The sequence below is a fragment of the Phacochoerus africanus genome, chromosome 12 (assembly GCF_016906955.1).
Source record: "Phacochoerus africanus isolate WHEZ1 chromosome 12, ROS_Pafr_v1, whole genome shotgun sequence".
NCBI lineage: Eukaryota > Metazoa > Chordata > Mammalia > Artiodactyla > Suidae > Phacochoerus > Phacochoerus africanus.
Window position 1 is genome coordinate 37,649,800 of NC_062555.1, and position 17,923 is coordinate 37,667,722.

The 17,923-nt window shown below is 50.5% G+C and overlaps 1 protein-coding gene across 2 annotated transcripts in view; it reads right to left on the minus strand.

Moving 5' to 3' along the window:
* The window catches only part of DNAI1 (dynein axonemal intermediate chain 1), a 79,687-nt gene that overhangs the window by 20,127 nt on the left and 41,637 nt on the right, over positions 1-17,923 (minus strand). For both annotated transcript variants that reach the window (XM_047755143.1, XM_047755142.1), the window contains exons 5-12: positions 14,605-14,731; positions 14,241-14,350; positions 13,629-13,748; positions 12,515-12,574; positions 10,796-10,930; positions 5,936-6,020; positions 1,817-1,934; positions 1,555-1,598 (exon numbers count right to left, since the gene is read on the minus strand). In XM_047755143.1, the coding sequence (XP_047611099.1) occupies positions 1,555-1,598; positions 1,817-1,934; positions 5,936-6,020; positions 10,796-10,930; positions 12,515-12,574; positions 13,629-13,748; positions 14,241-14,350; positions 14,605-14,731 (799 nt within the window). The remainder of the gene's footprint in view (positions 1-1,554; positions 1,599-1,816; positions 1,935-5,935; positions 6,021-10,795; positions 10,931-12,514; positions 12,575-13,628; positions 13,749-14,240; positions 14,351-14,604; positions 14,732-17,923) is intronic.

Sequence of the window (17,923 nt, forward strand, 5' to 3'; positions counted from 1 at the left end):
AGGGGCCCTTCCCTGGTGCCTGCCTGCCCAAAGGAGGCTGCTGGGCTTGCCTGGCTCACAGCCATCAATTCCTGGGGGGCGGGGGGTGTTGGTCTTCTCTGCTGCTTAGGGCTAAGCCTGCCCCCATGGGCAATCTCTACATGACCCCCCAACTGGCTGAGCCCCCCTTCTGGCCCTAGGTGAGGCTAGAGCTGAAGCGGTTTCTCCTCCCACCTGCTGGGGAGCCCCCTCCCCCATGCTCGGTCCTGGGCAGAGAGCCTGGGCGGAGAGCAGCCTCATAGAGGGTTCCACACCCACTCCTGGGAGGGCCTGCTTGGCCCCGGCCCTGTTCCAGGCCCAGTAGCTGCAGCAGAGGGGGGAGGAATGTTCGTGCTCCCTGCCAGCGGGGGCGGGTGCTCCCCACTTGGCAGCAGCCCGTCCTCGGGAGTGGGGACACAAAGCGGGCATTTAGGGCATCCTCAAAGGCAGCCCTGACCACGGGACTGGGAGCAGCTCCAAGGGCTCCTCCCTGAGAGGAATGACAAACACCAGCTCCTCCGCGCCCCCCCCCCCCCTTCCTTCCCCCACCTCCGCTCAAAGAATGGGCTGGGCGGACAGGCGGCCTGAGGGGGCAGAGACCAGGAGCCCATGCGCCTGCCAGCCAGCAGCAGCAGCTTGGAGAAGGGGAAGGCTCTGCGGCTCGCAGAAGCTAAGCCTCCCAGCCAGAAAACACGCCGCTAGCCTGCGGAGCGGCAGCTACCGCGAAGCATGAGGCCCTCTCCCGTTAGGAAGCGGGAACGTCCATGCCAGTGCGGAGGCAGGGGCTGCTGCGGGCGACCGGGGAACAGAAGGAAAGCCAACTGCCCCAAGGTCTCCACAGTGCTGCCCCCTGCTGTGGGGGGAGGGTAACTGGTGGGAGGGAACATCCCAGGGCGGTGGCCTCTTGGGGTTCAGGGGCAGTGATGAGCACCAACACCGCCTCCAGCCCGGCCTGCTGGGGAAACTCTACCCTTCAGCCCCCGTCCTTTCCTCTCCAGATCGGGTCCAGTCTATCTTCTCGGCTTCTCAAACCCACTGCTCCAGCCCCGCGCCATGCTGGTGGCTCAGATCCTTTTCGTCTCTCCTTGGGATGTCTCACCAGTCTCATGCCTGCAGTCCCCCCACCCCACCGCTGCAGTGGTTGGGTCCCAGCGCTTCTTGAATCCCTTCAGTGGTTTCCCCTCAGGAAAAGGGCCCAACTTCTTGCCCGCCCCCCTCCTCAGCTTCATTTCCTCCTGTGTCTCTCATGCCTCCCGCTGGCCGTTGCATATGCTGCTCCCTATGCAGGAAGTCCTCTGCCCTCTCTTTCTCTGCCGCAATAACTCCTTTGAGGCTCGTTTTGGCATAGCTCTTCACCCAGCACTAATTGCCAGTAGGATGGTGGGTCTTTTCCATTAGACTGGGAGCACCCTGAGGGCAGTGACTAGATCTTAGGCATCTTTGTATCTTTCACATCTGGCCTAGAGCTCTGCACTGAGTAGGTACTTGGTGTTTGCTAGTTGAGTGGGCAAAGGAACAAATAGCCAGATTACTTACAGGAGCCATATCCCACTGCAAACAGATCATTATACTTTGGATTCCTGCAAAGGAAATAAGAACCCATTGGCTCAGGAAATGGACATGGCTCTCCCGTGAACACTGGTGCCTTAACCACGCTGCATACATCTACTGTTGAGCTTAGAGACCTATGATGATCCCCTAAGAGTCCCAGTTTCATTTTTTTCCAACAAGCTGGGGGTCCCTTCAAGGGCCAGCAGGTGCTCAGGGACTCTAGGTTTTTTGCAATGTCTGTACTCACCAGCAGAGGGCGGTGACGGCCAGCCGCTTGGCTTTGTCATTTTGGAACTTCCAGAGAGGCAGCAGCGTACCCTCCTGGTCCCGGTATTCATCAGCAACATCCTCGTAGTACTTAAAATCTTAAACACACACAGGCTGAGTCAGCCCTGGGACTGCCACTTTCTGTGTGGACCTCCTTGGCCCAAACAATTAACCTCTTTGTATTTTAGAGCAGGAATAGTAATAGTACCTATCTCAAAGGACAGGTGTGAGGATGAATTGCTAATATATGTAAAGTACTTAGAAAAATCCCTGGCACACAGTAAGCTCTCTATAACATCATTGTTACTGTCATCGTTGTTTTTGGAGGTAAATTCCCTGAAAGTAGCTAGGTCCACAGGGATAAAGTTCCAGGTTTGCCTGTCTTCATAACCTCACCTAGCTCCACTATAGTAAGCTGCCTGGGCTCCCTCATGGCTTCTCTGAACTCAGATTCATCTCCTGCCCTAAACTGTTGCTACCTCTGGAGTTCCCTTTGTGGCACAGCAGAAACGAATCTGGCCAGTATCCATGAGAATGCGGGTTCGATACCTGGCTCTGCTCAGTGAGTCAGGGATCTGGTGTTGCCATGAGCTGTGGTGTAGGTTGCATGTGCGGCTTGGATCCCTTGTGGCTCTGGCTGTGGCTGACAGCTGCAGCTCTGATTCAACCCCATATGCCTCGGATGAGACCTTCAAAAGCAAAAAGAAAAAAAAAAGTTTTCTCCCTTTCACTTCCCCTAACTTAAGGTAGAAGCCCCATCTATCCATTTGTCTCAACCAGAAATCTAGGTGATCCTTGACTGGCCTCCTTCCGTCTTCTCTCAAGTTTTCTTTGTGATCACTTTTTTCATCCATTCACTTCTCTCCAAATCCATAGCCATTGCCTAGGTTCAGGCCCCAAGTGTCACCACTTGGACCATTACACCACCCTCCTAGCTGGTCTGTCTACCTCCAGACACTCCTCCTTCAGTCCAAGGTCCACAGAGCCATGAGGGGGAGAACAAATAAACACCCTCCCTGCCCTGAAAGCCCCTCAGTAACTCCCTGGTCAAGACCCAGGCTCCAGGCCACCATTTCCCTGCCATTTCCAGCCAGCTGTTCACACACCTTCTATATCAGTGTCTAGGAGTTCCCGTTGTGGTTAACAAACTCGACTAGTATCCATGAGGACTCAGGTTCGATCCCTGGCCTCGCTCAGTGGGTTAAGGATCCGTCATTGCTGTGAGCTGTGGTGTAGGTCACAGATGCAACTCAGATCCTGCATTGCTGTGGCTATGGCGTAGGCCGGCAGCTACAGCTCTAGCCTGGGAACCTCCATATGTGGCAAGGGCAGCCCTCAAAAAAGACAAAAGATAGGAGTTCCCGTTGTGGTGCAGTGGTTAACGAATCCGACTAGGAACCATGAGGTTGCGGGTTTGATCCCTGCCCTTGCTCAGTGGGTTAAGGATCCAGCGTTGCCATGAGCTGTGGTGTAGGTTGCGGATGTGGCTTGGATCCCATGTTGCTGTGGTTCTGGTGTAGGCTGGCGGCTACAGCTCCGATTAGACCCCTAGCCTGGGAACCTCCATATGCTGCGGGAGCAGCCCAAGAAATGGCAAAAAGACAAAAAAAAAAAAAAGACAAAAAACAAACAAAACAAAAAAACAGTGTCTAAAATGTCCTGCTCCTCCTGAGAAGTCCTACTCACTCTAGATCCAGATCCAGCTCTGTGAGGCCTTTACTCTCCTGTTGAGCAGGCTTCAGCTCCCCCTCTGTCCCAGCCCTGCCTCTTGTCTGCTGGAACGTCTGTCACACAGCATTGCCTCTCTTTCTCCTTTTGCCTGTCTTCCCCCACCTGACAGCTCCTGGACAGCGGGAGGCATGTTATTTTCATCTCTGGACCCAAAGTGCCCAACACAGGGCTAGGCACAGAGCAGACACCCAGTGACTATTCAAGGAAGGCAACGAAATAGATCAGCAGAAAGGAAATGGTTTTTCCCAACCGAGAGTGGCCCATCAGGAAATGATCCTCTCCGCCAGCGCAGTCAAGGACGTTCCTAGGCGCGGACCCAGCCTCTCTCACGGTGCCCCACACTCTGAGGTTTGGGGCCCACATTGCACCCTAAAAAATGGCTCAGAACTAAAAGAGATTGGAGTGGTCAGAGGCATGAGCCTTGGTCACATCAGAGCTCCCTGGGCTCGGACTATCTTTGAAAATACTTCATTTCGGAGAGGAGATTAATTGGTAACACTTCTCTGTTTTCACTTTTCCCTCATGATTACACTTTCCCAAAGGGAAAAGTGTATGCAATTAAATGAACTCCAAAGTTCAATGCATTTTTTATGCAACTGTGTTCTTATAAATGAAAAAGTTTCACGAAGGCCAATTTTCTCCATGGATATTAATCGTGTCTGCAGCCCTTTGGTGGGCTGCTTGCAGAGGCTGGGTTTCAGGAAGCCAAGCTGTGTGAGTGACAAATTCATTCACAGCGAGCGTGTACTTTGACAGCTTTGAAAAGCACTCAAGGTCGTTCTCCAGCCTGAATGATAACAAGGGGGCTTGTTTAGGCTGCTGGTCTTGGCAGCCCTGGTTTCTCTGTCCCATGGGGGAGCAATGAGCATCAAGTCACCAAGAAGAGCCCTAGGCTGTCAGCAGAGAAGACCAGCCAGCAGTAGGGAGCTGCCAACTCTGGGGAGGCAGCTGCTCCAAATAAATGCACAACCTCTTAGGAAATGCAAGCCACTTGGGAATGTGCGGTTCATGCCATGGGAAGGATCCTGTTTCCCTGGTTCTGTCAAAGACACCAGAATTTCCCAGGCCCCCCGGATTGAAGTGTTTCTGAATCAATCTCTTTCTTCACCTCATCACTAATTAATCACTCGCATAGACCTATTGAAGTTTTATTTGAAATGCCTCTTCCAGCCCAGTGGCTCTGTCGCCTCGTGCTGAAGTGTTTAGGCTGCGGATCCGGGGTGCCTGTGTTCGAGTCCTGATCAAACCGCTCACACCTCTCATGAGCTGTGGTTTTGAACAAGTGACAAGATTTCAGCTGGACTGTCCTATCTCTGGCATGGAGATAATAGCGTTATTCACCTGACAGTGTGGCTATCAGGATGAAATACAATGACACATGTAAATTGCACAGCACGATGCCTGGTATGTAGGCCACTCACAGGGAAGGCTGGAGCTTGCTTTTCACTATTGTAGCTACTCCTGTCTCTCTATCTGCGATGACGCCTCTGGGTGAGGTGTAGCGAGGCCCACTCTGTCACAGCCCTGAGCCCCCTCCTCGCCTCTGTATTCTCCCCAATTGTACTCTCCCCCTGCCCTGCTCTCCTCAGGCTATGAATTATCTGCAGACAAAGCTCAGATTCCCTGTGTGATATTCAAGGACCTTCCTTCACTGGCTCCGAGCATCTCACCAGCCTGAACTCTCATTGCTTTCCAACAGTGTCCCTGTTTGGGTCACTGAGCCTGCTGCCCCTTGTCTCCAGAGTCCTTTGCAAGTTCATTTTCACCACCAAGTCACTGCTTGTGCCAGGGACATCTGCCCTTCTGCTAACCTCCCATTCAGACTCCGCTTATCCCTTGGCTCCTGGCTTGGCCCTGCCTGTGGCCACTCCTCATTGCCCCTCCTCCACTCTCGAGGATCCCCGGAGCAGTTTCTACCTGCATTCTAGCACTTACATTGTCCTGAAGCTGGGCAGGGCAGGGAGCAGAGCACAGAATTATGAAGTTCAAGACTTAGGTTTGGGTCCTCTCTGCCTTTCACTAGTCAGGGGTCGTCAGCCTTAGCTTCCTCGTGTGTGAAGAAGGGATAAAAACCTCTGCCCTGCTGCCTCCCAGGATTGTTGGGAAGATGACTTTAAGTCACTAACCCATGCAGGTGTTTTTGCTGCCCCATTGTCAGATCTCATCACTACACCCATTTTTTTCTTATAACATTGTTCCTATTTGACCTGTGTAAGCATTATCTCCCTAGGGACATCCAGAGGAGGGAGGGGCTATTTTTTCTCCCCTTGCACCTGTAGGACCTAGCATGGAGCACTCAAATACCCATCTTGGATGAAGGGTTTTTAATATAGGCAATAACAGGAATTGCCAGCACTCTAAATCTTACCTTGAGCAACATCATCGTAGGTGTTCTGGTTGACCATCCGCTCCACGATTTTAGCAGCTTGGGTCACTTTGGTGATGTCATCACTCTGTGGAGATACAGGGGTCACAGGGCCTCATAAGCCAGCATCTGGAAAGGTCAGGCCCTAAGCCACAACCCTGGCTTGCAATTGGTTCGGCAATGCCTCTCTGATACCAGCCACACCAGGTAGCTCTCTTCATGCCCTGAGACCAGTTCTTCCCATCACCCCCTTATGGGAACACCCAGCTCACAAGTGGCACATGGAGTTTGTACTGCCATCCTTGACCCTGGGCAGAGCCTGCTTCCTGCTCTTTCATCCTGAGCTTATTCTAGAGACGGCATATCTCTAAGCACAAGACAGGGCATCGAAGAGAGCCTGGGGAGGTATTGGAGGGGCCAGCAGACAGGGAAGGTAGGAGAGAGCCTTCTTTGGTGGGTTCAGAGGTTTCACCAGCCTGAGCAACCAGGGACTCCTGTTAAAGGTCTGAGAGATCTTCTGGTCCAACTTATTTATTTATTTATTTATTTTTGTCTTTTTGCTATTTCTTGGGCCGCTCCCGTGGCATATGGAGGTTCCCAGGCTAGGGGTCCAATTGGAGCTGTAGCTGCCGGCCTACGCCAGCGCCACAGCAACGCAGAATCCGAGCCGCGTCTGCAACCTACACCACAGCTCATGGCAACGCTGGATCGTTAACCCACTGAGCAAGGGCAGGGACCGAACCCGCAACCTCATGGTTCCTAGTCGGATTCGTTAACCACTGCACCACGACGGTAACTCCCTGGTCCAACTTATTTAGTCGAGAGTTGAGGACACAGAGGCTCAGAGATGGGAAAAGAGACATGCTTTCACACGGGGACTACAAGGCAGAACTGACTCCTGGTCCAGGGCCCTGCTCATGGCCCAGACCAAAGAAAAAGCAGGAAGTTTCACATCCAGGGAAAATGACTCATTCTGAACTAAAACAAGATCATTATAATGTGAAATTCCATAACTCCACAACAAAAAAACATTTCACAGGTTATTTTTATTATTTTTTTGCCTTTTTAGGGCCATGCCCACAGCATATAGAGGTTCCAAGGCCAGGGGTCGAATCAGAGGTGTAGCTGCTGGCCTATACCACAGCCACGCAACGAGGGATTCAAGCTACACCTGTGACTACACCACAGCTCACAGCAACACTGGATCCTTAACCCACTGAGCGAGGCCAGGGATCGAACCCGAATCCTCATGGGTACTAGTCAGGTTTGCTAACTGCTGAGCCACGATGGGAACTCCTATTTCACAGGTTATTCATAGAGGAGCAGAGAGTTTGGGGCTGGAAAGAAGGGCCCAGGTGGGAGGAGTGAACTGGTGGAGTGGGAAGCCCTCCAGGGGGCCAGGCCATGGCTCTTGAGGATGAGATTTCCCAGGAGTGACCGTGTCAGGCAGTAGTTGAGAGAATGGGCTCTGGGGCCACAGAGACCTGCCTTCCCATCCCACACAACTTTAGGTAAATTACATCTCTGTGTTTCTGAGTCCTCATGATTAGCGGGGATGGATAAGGCCACCTGCGTCATAGGGTTTAAATGTGGCCATCACCATGGTATTGGTAACCCAGCACCTGGTGGTGACGGTGGTGGCAATGTCAAAAGAGACATGCAGACCCCTGTGGTGATGGTGGCGGTGGGGCTCATCCCACAAGAGGGTCGGCTCTTTGATACCCTTTTGTCAGCTTCCAAACTGACTCCAAGTTGATCTCAGAAAACTGACCAAGGACATTCATTGGAGCCTTGCACTCACAACCCTTAGACTTCACTTGGTCCCAGCTACTCTCCCTATTCCCCAACCCAAAGCAGGACTCCTTCCCCCTCGGCAGCTTCCTGGCAAATGACTCTCCCCATGCCAGGCAGCGTCTTGTGCGGTCAGTCAGCTTCTTAGCTGAGATCTACTTCAAAACCTGGGTCTTCGGAGTTCCCATCGTGGCTCAGTGGTTAACGAATCCAACTAGGAACCATGAGGTTGCAGGTTTGATCCCTGGCCTTGCTCAGTGTGTTAAGGATCCGGTGTTGCCACGAGCTGCGGTGTAGGTTGCAGACTCGGCTTGGATCCCGCATTGTTGTGGCGCTGGCGTAGGCCGGCAGCTACAGCTCCAATTCGACCCCTAGCCTGGGAACCTCCATATGCTGTGGGAGCAGCCCAAGAAATGGCAAAAAGACCAAAAAAAAAAAAAAACCAACCTGGGTCTTACAGCCATGGTCCTAACTGTCCTCCAGCCACAGAGACCTGTGTATCTGGGGGCAGTTCCTGTGATATAGGAAGACAGTGCCTCTTTCCTTGAGTCTGCAAGCCTTCAGGGGAACCCCCCCACCCCGACCCTCAGCTCCATCAGCCGTGGCATTGTGTAGTCAACCAGCATCAAGCACCTGTGAACCAGCATCAAGCAAGTACTATCTCAGAGGCTGGACATGCACTATCTTGGGTTCTCGTGGGAATCTTGTGCATCAGATAGCATTTGGATGTCTCTACAGAGGAGGAAACAGGGTTTAGAAAAATCCAGCTATTCAGTGGCAAAGCCAGGATGTCAACTCAAATCTGTGGACTCTGTGGCCTGTGCTCTCGGCCCCACAGAGAGCCAGTCCCTGCCCATCCCGATCATCCTTTCCTGGTCCTGGGAGACTCAGGGCTCCAGATGCGCTCTGAGGAGAGAGTATGGTTCTAGAAACTATGCTGCTTGAGCAGACATAGCTCTTTATTGGTTCTGACCGAACATGTGGTTTCTGTGCCCTTTCCCTGATGCCAGTCCTAATCTTTCAGATCAGACAAGCTTGCCCACACTTCTGTACATTCACGCAGGTCGTTAATAAGGCAGAAACCTGAGATCTACTGCTGCAGACCTTCCTGTAGAGTATCATGAAGTTATTCTGCTTTCTCCCTTCCTACACACTTGAGTTTTATATCACCCTAATCAGATCTGGGTCTCTGAGAAAGAGGTGTCACTCTGTTCACATGCCGGGCCTCAGCAAAGGAGATGGCAGCTGCCACCCCTACTCCGTTCTACAGTCAGCCCAGCCTAGTACTTGGGGTGTTTAGTTAGAGGGAAATTCCCTTAGGGAGAGATTGAATAGAATCCTAAAGTATTAACTGGCTCTGTTACACCCCCAGTGTCCTGCCCCACTATCCTTCTTGGTCTGAGGGCTGGAATCTGCCTGCATCCCAACCTTCCACATTAGCCAAGCTGGAAGGACCCAGTGTGGTCCTGCCTCCCTGAGGGTGTTAGATACGAACTCTGGTAGGGCTGAGAACCAAGGACAACTTTCAGTCTCCATCACAGGGGCCTTTCTTCTGGCCTTTGGGTCCTGTGATTGTGGCTTAGGTTGTTTTTTTTTTTTTAAACCATGACCCTGGAATAGAGCCCATAGCCAAACCTCTGATAGATCTTCAAGCAAAACTTGACCCAGGCCGATAGCCCCTCTGAAGCCTCTAACCTCTAAGAAATAGTGCAAAGGAAGTTAAGGATCTGGGTGGGGCAATCTCCAGGGCAGGGGCTTGTATTTTGCTTCAGGGTTCCAGTACCCATGGTTGTGATCACCAAGTGCTTGTCCTGTGGTTGAATGAAACTGAATTGGGGCAGCTTCTGTTAAGCCAAGGATAGGAACCCTCAAATCTCCCCCAAAGTGTGACTTTATCAGGGGCATGGATTGAGTGGAAGTGGGCATCCTTCAGACAAAGGAGACAGAAGTTCCTTTTACTGATCTGGCTTCTTTTCTGGGGTGGAGCAAAACCACGTCCCTGAGCTGTCTGGGAGCTCTCCAAGGTGCTGAACTCAGACCCTGGCTTCCTGTGAAACATGTCCGTCCCTCCCCATTGCAGGTCCACCTCATCCTGATCTCCATACTGGGACTCTGGCTCATGAGCCCGCTCACTCTCTATTGAAGGGAAAAAGGTGGTCCCTCAGCATCCCCCTGTGGTGATCCTCCCTGTGGTGACCTATCACTGTACCTTCCGGGATGACCCCCAAACCTATGCTAGCTACACCTGCAGTGAGCCCCCTAAGCATGACCTCTATAATGACTCCCACATAGCTCTTCATGGCAAATCCAACCCATGGTGGCCACGCCCAACGGTCTGGACTTTCAGGTACCTATGATCAGTTTTGACTTGGCTCTTGGACCTGAAGAATTGAGTGCAAGTAAACCCAAGGACTGAAGGTCAAAGGGCAAATCACTTTCCCAAACCCCATGAACCTTGTCCAGGGTGCCTTGTGTTCCCATGCAACCCTGCCCTGGGAAGACTCCCCAGCTCTTCCAGGGGCTTTTTTTTTTTTGTCTCTTTTTTGCCATTTCTTGGGCCACTCCCATGGCATATGGAGGTTCCCAGGCTAGGGGTCAAATCGGAGCTGTAGCCACTGGCCTACACCAGAGCCACAGCAACACGAGATTCGAGCTGCGTCTCACCACAGCTCACGGCAACGCCGGATTCTTAGCCCACTGAGCAAGGCCAGGGATCAAACCCACAACCTCATGGTTCCTAGTCAGATTCATTAACCACTGAGCCATGACGGGAACTCCCCTTCCAGGGGCTTTTAAATAACATTCATGAGTTCTCTTGCCCCCTAGCCCAATACTCCCAAATCCCTGCTAGGCTCCAGACCCATATAACATTGAGGGGAGGTACGGAATGCCAGAGGCGGTTATAACTCTCTTGATACCTTCCCACAAGGAAAGAACTCTTCATAAGTATCATTATCATACCCCCTTAAGTGTCTGTGAAATCCTCCCAGATAGCCAGGCTTCTGTCTACCCAGGAGCCAAGGTCCCACTCAGTCAATCTCTGTGACAGAGCCAGGGGACCCCTCTCCAAACCTGAGACTCCATAGATGTCATCTTCCTTATGGCCATCTTCCCCATTTTTTTAGCCACTGGGGTTTTCGTCTTCTCCTTCTCCTTGGTCTTTTCCTGCTTCTCGAGCTCTTCTACGTAGGCATCATAGATCTCCCACTAGGAAAGGGAGAGATGAGAAGGATCATCTCAGGGCAAAATCTTCCACCCAGCCAGCTCCCCTTCAGCCTTTAGGGCTTGAGGAGTCAAGCTCCAACCCACCACGTGACTTCAGAGTATCCTCTACTTGGCCCTCTGTAATTATGCAGTCCATGTCTGTCTCCTCTGCTAGCTGTCAGCTCCAAGACAGGAAGGAAGGGGCTCTCAGGGCACCCCCTGGGCTGGCCTTTCCACCCTGCAACCCAGGGGCTCAGCCGTCAGCTGGATATTGGTATCATTCACCTCCACCAGGCAGAACAAATGGGCAAAGATCAGCCAGCTCAGATTTTTATTGGTGATTTATGAGACTCTGAACTAGGAAATTTTATTTATTTATTTATTTTTATGGCCACACCTGCAGCATATGGAAGCTTTCAGGCCAGGGTTCAAATCTGAGCCAGAGCAGCAACCTATGATGCACCTGCAGCAATGCTGGCTCCTTTAACTCACTGTGCCAGGCCGGGGATTGAGCCTGTGCCTCCACAGTGACCTGAGCCATTGCAGTCAGATTCTTAACCCATTGTGTCACAGGGGAAACTTTTTTTTTTTTTTGAACTAGGAAATTTTAAAACCAACTTCCCCTATTGAGATGGGATAAACATTATGGCTCAAGCTGGCTGTCTACCACTCTGATGATACCTTCTCAGCTTGAAAAGGTAAACAAAAAGTAAAGGAACCCCTGCTAAGGGGATCTGACAGGGAGAGAAGCCCAAGGATAGTAGCAGAGGAAGCAGCTCTGGGACTGGGCAGATACCCCAGATCACACCGTGTGCTCCCCAGAGCTGAGCAGTCACTCACTGCCACCTGGAGGCCAGATAGGCACACCTTACATTTCCTAATTCATCCATGGGTCAGTTCTCCACACTGCACAGTACTTCAGTGTGCGTCATCTCATTTAGAGCCCTCCAACAACCCTGGTTGGGGGTGCTGCTTGTCATCCTCATTTGACAGAGAAAGAAACTGAGGCATTAGGGTGACATATTTTGCCTAGGATCTAACACTGAGAACAGCAGAGTGGGGTCTGAGCTCAGGTCACCTGGCACCCTATCCTGCCCAAATCAGCATGGCTCTCCAGTAGACACAGATGGGGAAGGCGGGTATGCAGGAGTACTGAAGGCTCTGGAAGGGCAGGGTCAGAGTGCTAATGCTTCAGAGTCAGCCACGAGGTACCACAGGCTGCAGAGTCCAGGGGGATGAATCTTCTCCCCAGTCTTGGAGAAACTTCCAGAAGCCATACCTGTTTTGCCCATGGACAGTCTTGCTTTGGGCAGATTCAGAGCTCAGTGGGTGGGGACCCACTATCTCATGTGCCTGGTGTTCAGAGCCAGCACAGGGAGCAGGGAGGTGGGTGGATGAGAAGGGCAGACTTCCAGGGGACTCTGACCACACCTGTCTCCCTTGTTGCCAAGGGAGCAGGTAGGTGGGTGGATGAGAAGGGCAGACTTCCAGGGGACTCTGACCACACCTGTCTCCCTTGTTGCCAAGGGAGCAAGACTACGATACAGGGAGAGGAGTGATGGCTTCTAGACTGGCCCAGGGTCTCACCTGATTGGCTGTGGCTGAAAAGTTTGTCCTGGGAGGAGGCTCCATCTGGCATTCTCGGTCCTAGAGAAAAATAACAAGTGACGCAGAGAAAGCCCTCACTTCCTTCTCACTTCACCCAGTAGTATGTCCACTGGTGAAGCATGTTGGTTGGAGCAGAGGGGAGGGTGGGACACAGTGCTGGAGAAGTAAAGGCCTGAGTAAAGGAGAAAACGATGCAGAGAAAGCCTAACCTCCCCATCCAAGCCTCCTTCAGAAGAAGCCTGAGCTAGAAAGTTGGGGCAGCGTAGCCTGACTCTGCCAGTTTCGACCAGGAGGAACTCCAAGTGGGGGATGGACAGATCGGCAAGAGGTCAGGCCTTGGCCAGCCTCCAGATGTGGGACCGGAGGTCAACCTCTGGCAGGCCCTTGGGCTAACATTCCTCACCTTGAGAAGGTTTCCCCCCAGTAGTGGGGTCTCTGAGGTGTTGGCACCTGTAGCCTCTCTCTCTCTCTCTCTCTCTCTCTTTTTTTTTTTTTTGCTTTTCAGGGCTGCACCTGCAGCCTATCGAAGTTTGCAGGCTAGGGGTCGAGTTGGATCGCACCCCTCTCCATCATGTATCCCCCAGGTTCCTGGATGTCAGCACAGGGACTGCAGAGGGGGATTAGGAGCTACCGAAAGCCCACTGTGTAGACGTCTGCACTCCATTCACAGACTGATTCCTGTAGAGTGTTGCTGTTCACACGCTAGTCTCTCACCTGAAACCCTGAGAGGTTCTGTCAACCCGGCGCTCGGGGTCCTCCACACCGAGGAGCGAGGGCACTACTAGCTAGGCCGTCACAGAGACCATCCACTTCGGTCAGACTGGCTCCGAGTCCTGCCTCCCTGGCACCTGCTGGCCTCCCCTCCCGTCCCCAGATCCCTGCCTCCTCTTCAAGGCCAACTCAAGATCCAGTCGCTCAGCCCAGGGACCTGAACATGAGCTCCCAGCTCTCCATGGAGAGAAAAAACTGTTTCTTCTGCTCTGTCTCTGTCACCCTGCCAAGCTGAGGGCTGTAGGGGCTGGGGTCAGGCCTGCTCCCCCCACCTCACTATGCACAGAGCTGAGAGGCAAAGGGCTGGGGGGCAGTGCTCTACCCGGAGGGGGTTGTTGAAGGTCTGTGACGCCCTCTCACTGAAGTTGAACTTGTTGGTGAGCTTTCGCTCCTTGGGTTGCTTAGGAGTTATCAGTTCTTCTTCAGCCACTTTCTCAGATGCCTGGGAAAAAAAAAGAAAGAAAGAAAGGACCCACAGGCCCAGGACTCAGCTGTGAGAAGGTGTTGCGGAATTGGGAGTGGGGAGGAGTTGTGTCCTGGGATGGGACCGAAGTGGGGAGAGAGTGATGATGCCAGAGGCATTGGCACCTTGTAGCCTCTTTTTTTTTTTTTTTTTTTTTTTTTTGCTTTTTAGGGCTGCACCTGCAGCCTATGGACGTTTGCAGGCTAGGGGTCAAATTGGAGCTGCAGCTGCTGGCCTCGGCAACACCAGATCTAAGCCTTATCTGCAACCTACACCACAGCTCATGGCAATGCCGGATCCTTTAATTCACTGAGCGAGGCCAGGGATCGAACCTGCAACCTCATGGATACTAGTAGGGTTCGAAACCCACTGAGCCACAACAGGAACTCCAGTAGCCTTTTCTCACCTTCAGCCCCCACCCCAGTGGGTCACCCCTGAAGCCTGGAGGTGGAAAGCAATTTTATACTGAACCTCAGCAGTAGGCACATCTGTCTGACTCCCAGCTTCGGCTTCCTTGGGCTCTTCTTCTTCTTCAAGGATTTCCGTTTCTGAAATCACCACCTTGGCAGACTCCTGAGAACCTTGATAGGATACTGCTGCTGAGCCCGACGTCCAGCCCACTGCCCCCTCCCTGGCAGGGCCTCAGACCTCGCCTGCCCCAGGGTTCTTGGCCTGAGCCTCATGGGTTAGTTTCCAGACCTACACGGGACAGCTGTTAGACTTTAGGTAAGTAGAGGCTCTGCAAAGTTCTGGGCTCAGCCATCTACTTCCTGGAGGGACCAGAGAAAGGGGACCAGGCTCTGGGCTGCAGGCTCAGGCTGGCCTAGAGGCTCACCTGCTGCTAACTCATCACGGTAGTGCTGTCGCCGGCCTTCATCCGAGTCCTTGGGGATCAGGTTCCCGACCTGGCTGAAGTGAACTGCCAGTTGGTCCACAAAGCCAATTAGCTTATATGTGCCTTCCTAGGAAACAAGGGGGCTGAGTCAGACCAGGGGGGCCTCCACAGGGCAGGGTTCAGCATATAATCTGCCTTCACACTAAAGGTCTAAGATAGTCCTTCTGTTAACAGAGTTCTAACTTACGAAATCCTTAGTTAGCCTGATGTTTTCACTGCATTCTAGTTTAAAGAAGAGGAAGCAAATGAAGTTGTTGGTTTTTTAACTTCTCATTAAGACATTTTTGGGGGCTTGGCTCTGCTTTTTAAATTTTATTGAAGTATTGGAGTTCCCTTTGTGGCTCAGTGGGTTACAAACCTGATTAGTATCCGCGAGGATGCGGGTTTGATCCTCGGTCAGTGGGTTAAGGATCCAGCATTGCCGTGAGCTGTGGTGTAGGTCGCAGACGTGGCTCAGATCTGACTCCCAGATCTGTGGCTGTGGTGCAGGCCAGCAGTTGTAGCTCTGATTTGACCCCTAGCCTGGGAACCTCTATATGTTGTGGGTGCAGCCCGAAAAAGACAAAATAAATAAATTAATTAATTTTATTGCAGTATATATGATGTACCATATTAGATAAGTTACAGGTGTTTAATACAGTGATTCCCAATTTTAAAAGTTATATTCTAATTATAGTTATAAAATATTGGCTATATTCACCGTGTTGTATAATATATCCTTGTAACTTATTTTATACGCAATCGTTTGTACCTCTTAATCCCCTACCCCTTTATTGCCCTTCCTCCTTCCCTCTCCCTACTGGGAACCTCTAGTTTGTTCTCTGTATCTGTGAGTCTGCTTTTCTTTTAATGTTCACTAGTTTGATATATACATATGGTCACAGCAGGCAGTGGCTTTATATGGGATCTCAGTTCCCAGATCAGGGATTGAACCCAAGCCACAGTGGTGAAAGTGCCGAGTCCTAGCCACTAGACCACCAGAAAACTCCCTAGTTTGCTATATTTTTTGGATTCCATACACGTGATGTCATAAAATGTCTTTCTCTGTCTGACTTATTTAACTTAGCATAATACCCCAAGTCCATCCATGTTGTTGTGAAGAGCAAAATTTCATTTTTATGGTTGAATAGTATTCCACTGTGTGTGAGTGTCTGTACACATACACACACTCACATACACTGCATCTTTAGCCATGCATCTGTTGGACATATAGTTTCCTTCCATATCTTGGCAGCTGTAAATAGTGCTGCTGTGAACATTGGGGTGTGGATATCTTTTTGATTTAATGTTTTTGTCTTTTCCAGATATATACCCAGGAGTAGAATTCCTGGGTCATATGGTAGTTCTAGTTTTCAGTTTTTGAGAAACCTCCACAATGTTTTCCGCAGTGTCTGCATCAATTTACATTCCCGCCAACAGTGTATGAGGGTTCTCTTTTCTCCAGTCCTCACCAACATTTGCTGTCTGGTCTTTTTGATGATAGCCTTTCTGACAGGCGAGAGGTGATAGCTCATTGTGCGTTTGATTTGCATTTCCCTGATGATTAGCCATGTTGAGCATCTTTTCTTTTCTCTTTTCTCTCTCTCTCTCTCTCTTTTTTTGTCTTTTTTTGCCTTTTCTAGGGCTGCTCCAGTGGTATATGGAGGTTCCCAGGCTAGGGGTCCAATCGGAGCCGTAGCCACCAGCCTACACCACAACCACGGCAATGCGATCTGAGCCGAGTCTGCGACCTACACCACAGCTCGTGGCAATGCCGGATCCTTAACCCACTGAGCGAGGCCAGGGGTCGAACCTGCAACCTCATGGTTCCTAGTCGGATGCGTTAACCACTGTGCCACAACAGGAACTCCAAGCATCTTTTCATATGTCTGTTAGTATCTATGGGTCCTCTTTGGAAAAATGTCTATTTAGGTCTACTGCCCATTTTTTAATAATGATTTTTATTTCTTCCATTATAGTTGGTTTACAGTGTTCTGTCAATTTCTACTGTACAGCAAAGTGACCAGTCACATATACATATATAATACATTCTTTTTCTCACATTATCCTCCATCATGCTCCATCACAAGTGACTAAATATAGTTCTCTGTGCTATACAGCAGCATCTCAGTGCTTATCCATTCCAAAGGCAATAGTTTGCATGCATTAACCCCAGATTCCCAGTCTATCCCGCTCCCTCCCACTCCCCCTTGGCAACCACAAGTCTATTCTCCAAGTCCATGAGTTTCTTTTCTGTGGAAAGACTTATTTGTGCCATATATTAGACCAGATTCCAGATATAAACAATATCACATGATATTTGTCTTTCTCTTTCTGACTTACTTCACTTAGTAGGAGAGTCTCTAGTTCCATCCATATTGCTGGATATTGCTGCAAATGGCATTATTTTGTTCTTTTTTATGTCTGAGTAGTATTCCATTGTGCATATATATCACATCTTCTTCTTCTTCTTTTTTTTTTTTTTGTCTTTTCTAGGGCCGCTCCCGTGGCATATGGAGGTTCCCAGGCTAGGGATCCAATTGCAGCTGTAGCTGCCAGCCTATGCCAGAGCCACAGCAACGTAGGATCCAAGCCACATCTGTGACCTACACCACAGCTCACGCCAACGCCGGATCCTTAACCCACTGAGCAAGGCCAGGGGTCGAACCTGCAACCTCATGGTTCCTAGTCAGATTCGTTAACCACTACGCCACAACAGGAACTCCAAATACCACATCATCTTAAACCATTCATCTGTTGATGGACATTTAGGTTGTTTTCTTGTCTTGGCTATTGTGAATAGTGCTGCAATGAACATACGGGTGCATGCATCTTTTTCAAGGAAAGTTTTTCTGCCCATTTTTAATCCGGTTGTTTGGGGTTTTTGATGTTGAACTGTAAGAGCTATTTATATATTTTGGATATTAACTCCCATTTCAGTCATATTACTTGCAAATATTTTCTGCCATTCAGTATGTTGTCTCTTCATTTTGTGGATGGTTTCCTTTGTTGTGCAAAAGCTTTTAAGTTTAATTAGGTCTCATGTTTATTTTTGCTTTTATTTCCTTTGCTTTATGAGAGAGACAGCCCTCCCCCTAAAATACTGGTATGATTTATGTCAGAGTGTTCTGTCTGTGTTTTCCTCTAGGAGTTTCATAGTTTCCAGTCATACATTTAGGTCCTTAATAGATTGTGAGTTTATTTTGTATATGGTGTGGAGGGGTGTTTTAATTTCATTATTTTACATGTAGCTGTTGAAGACATATTTTAAAACACGTTC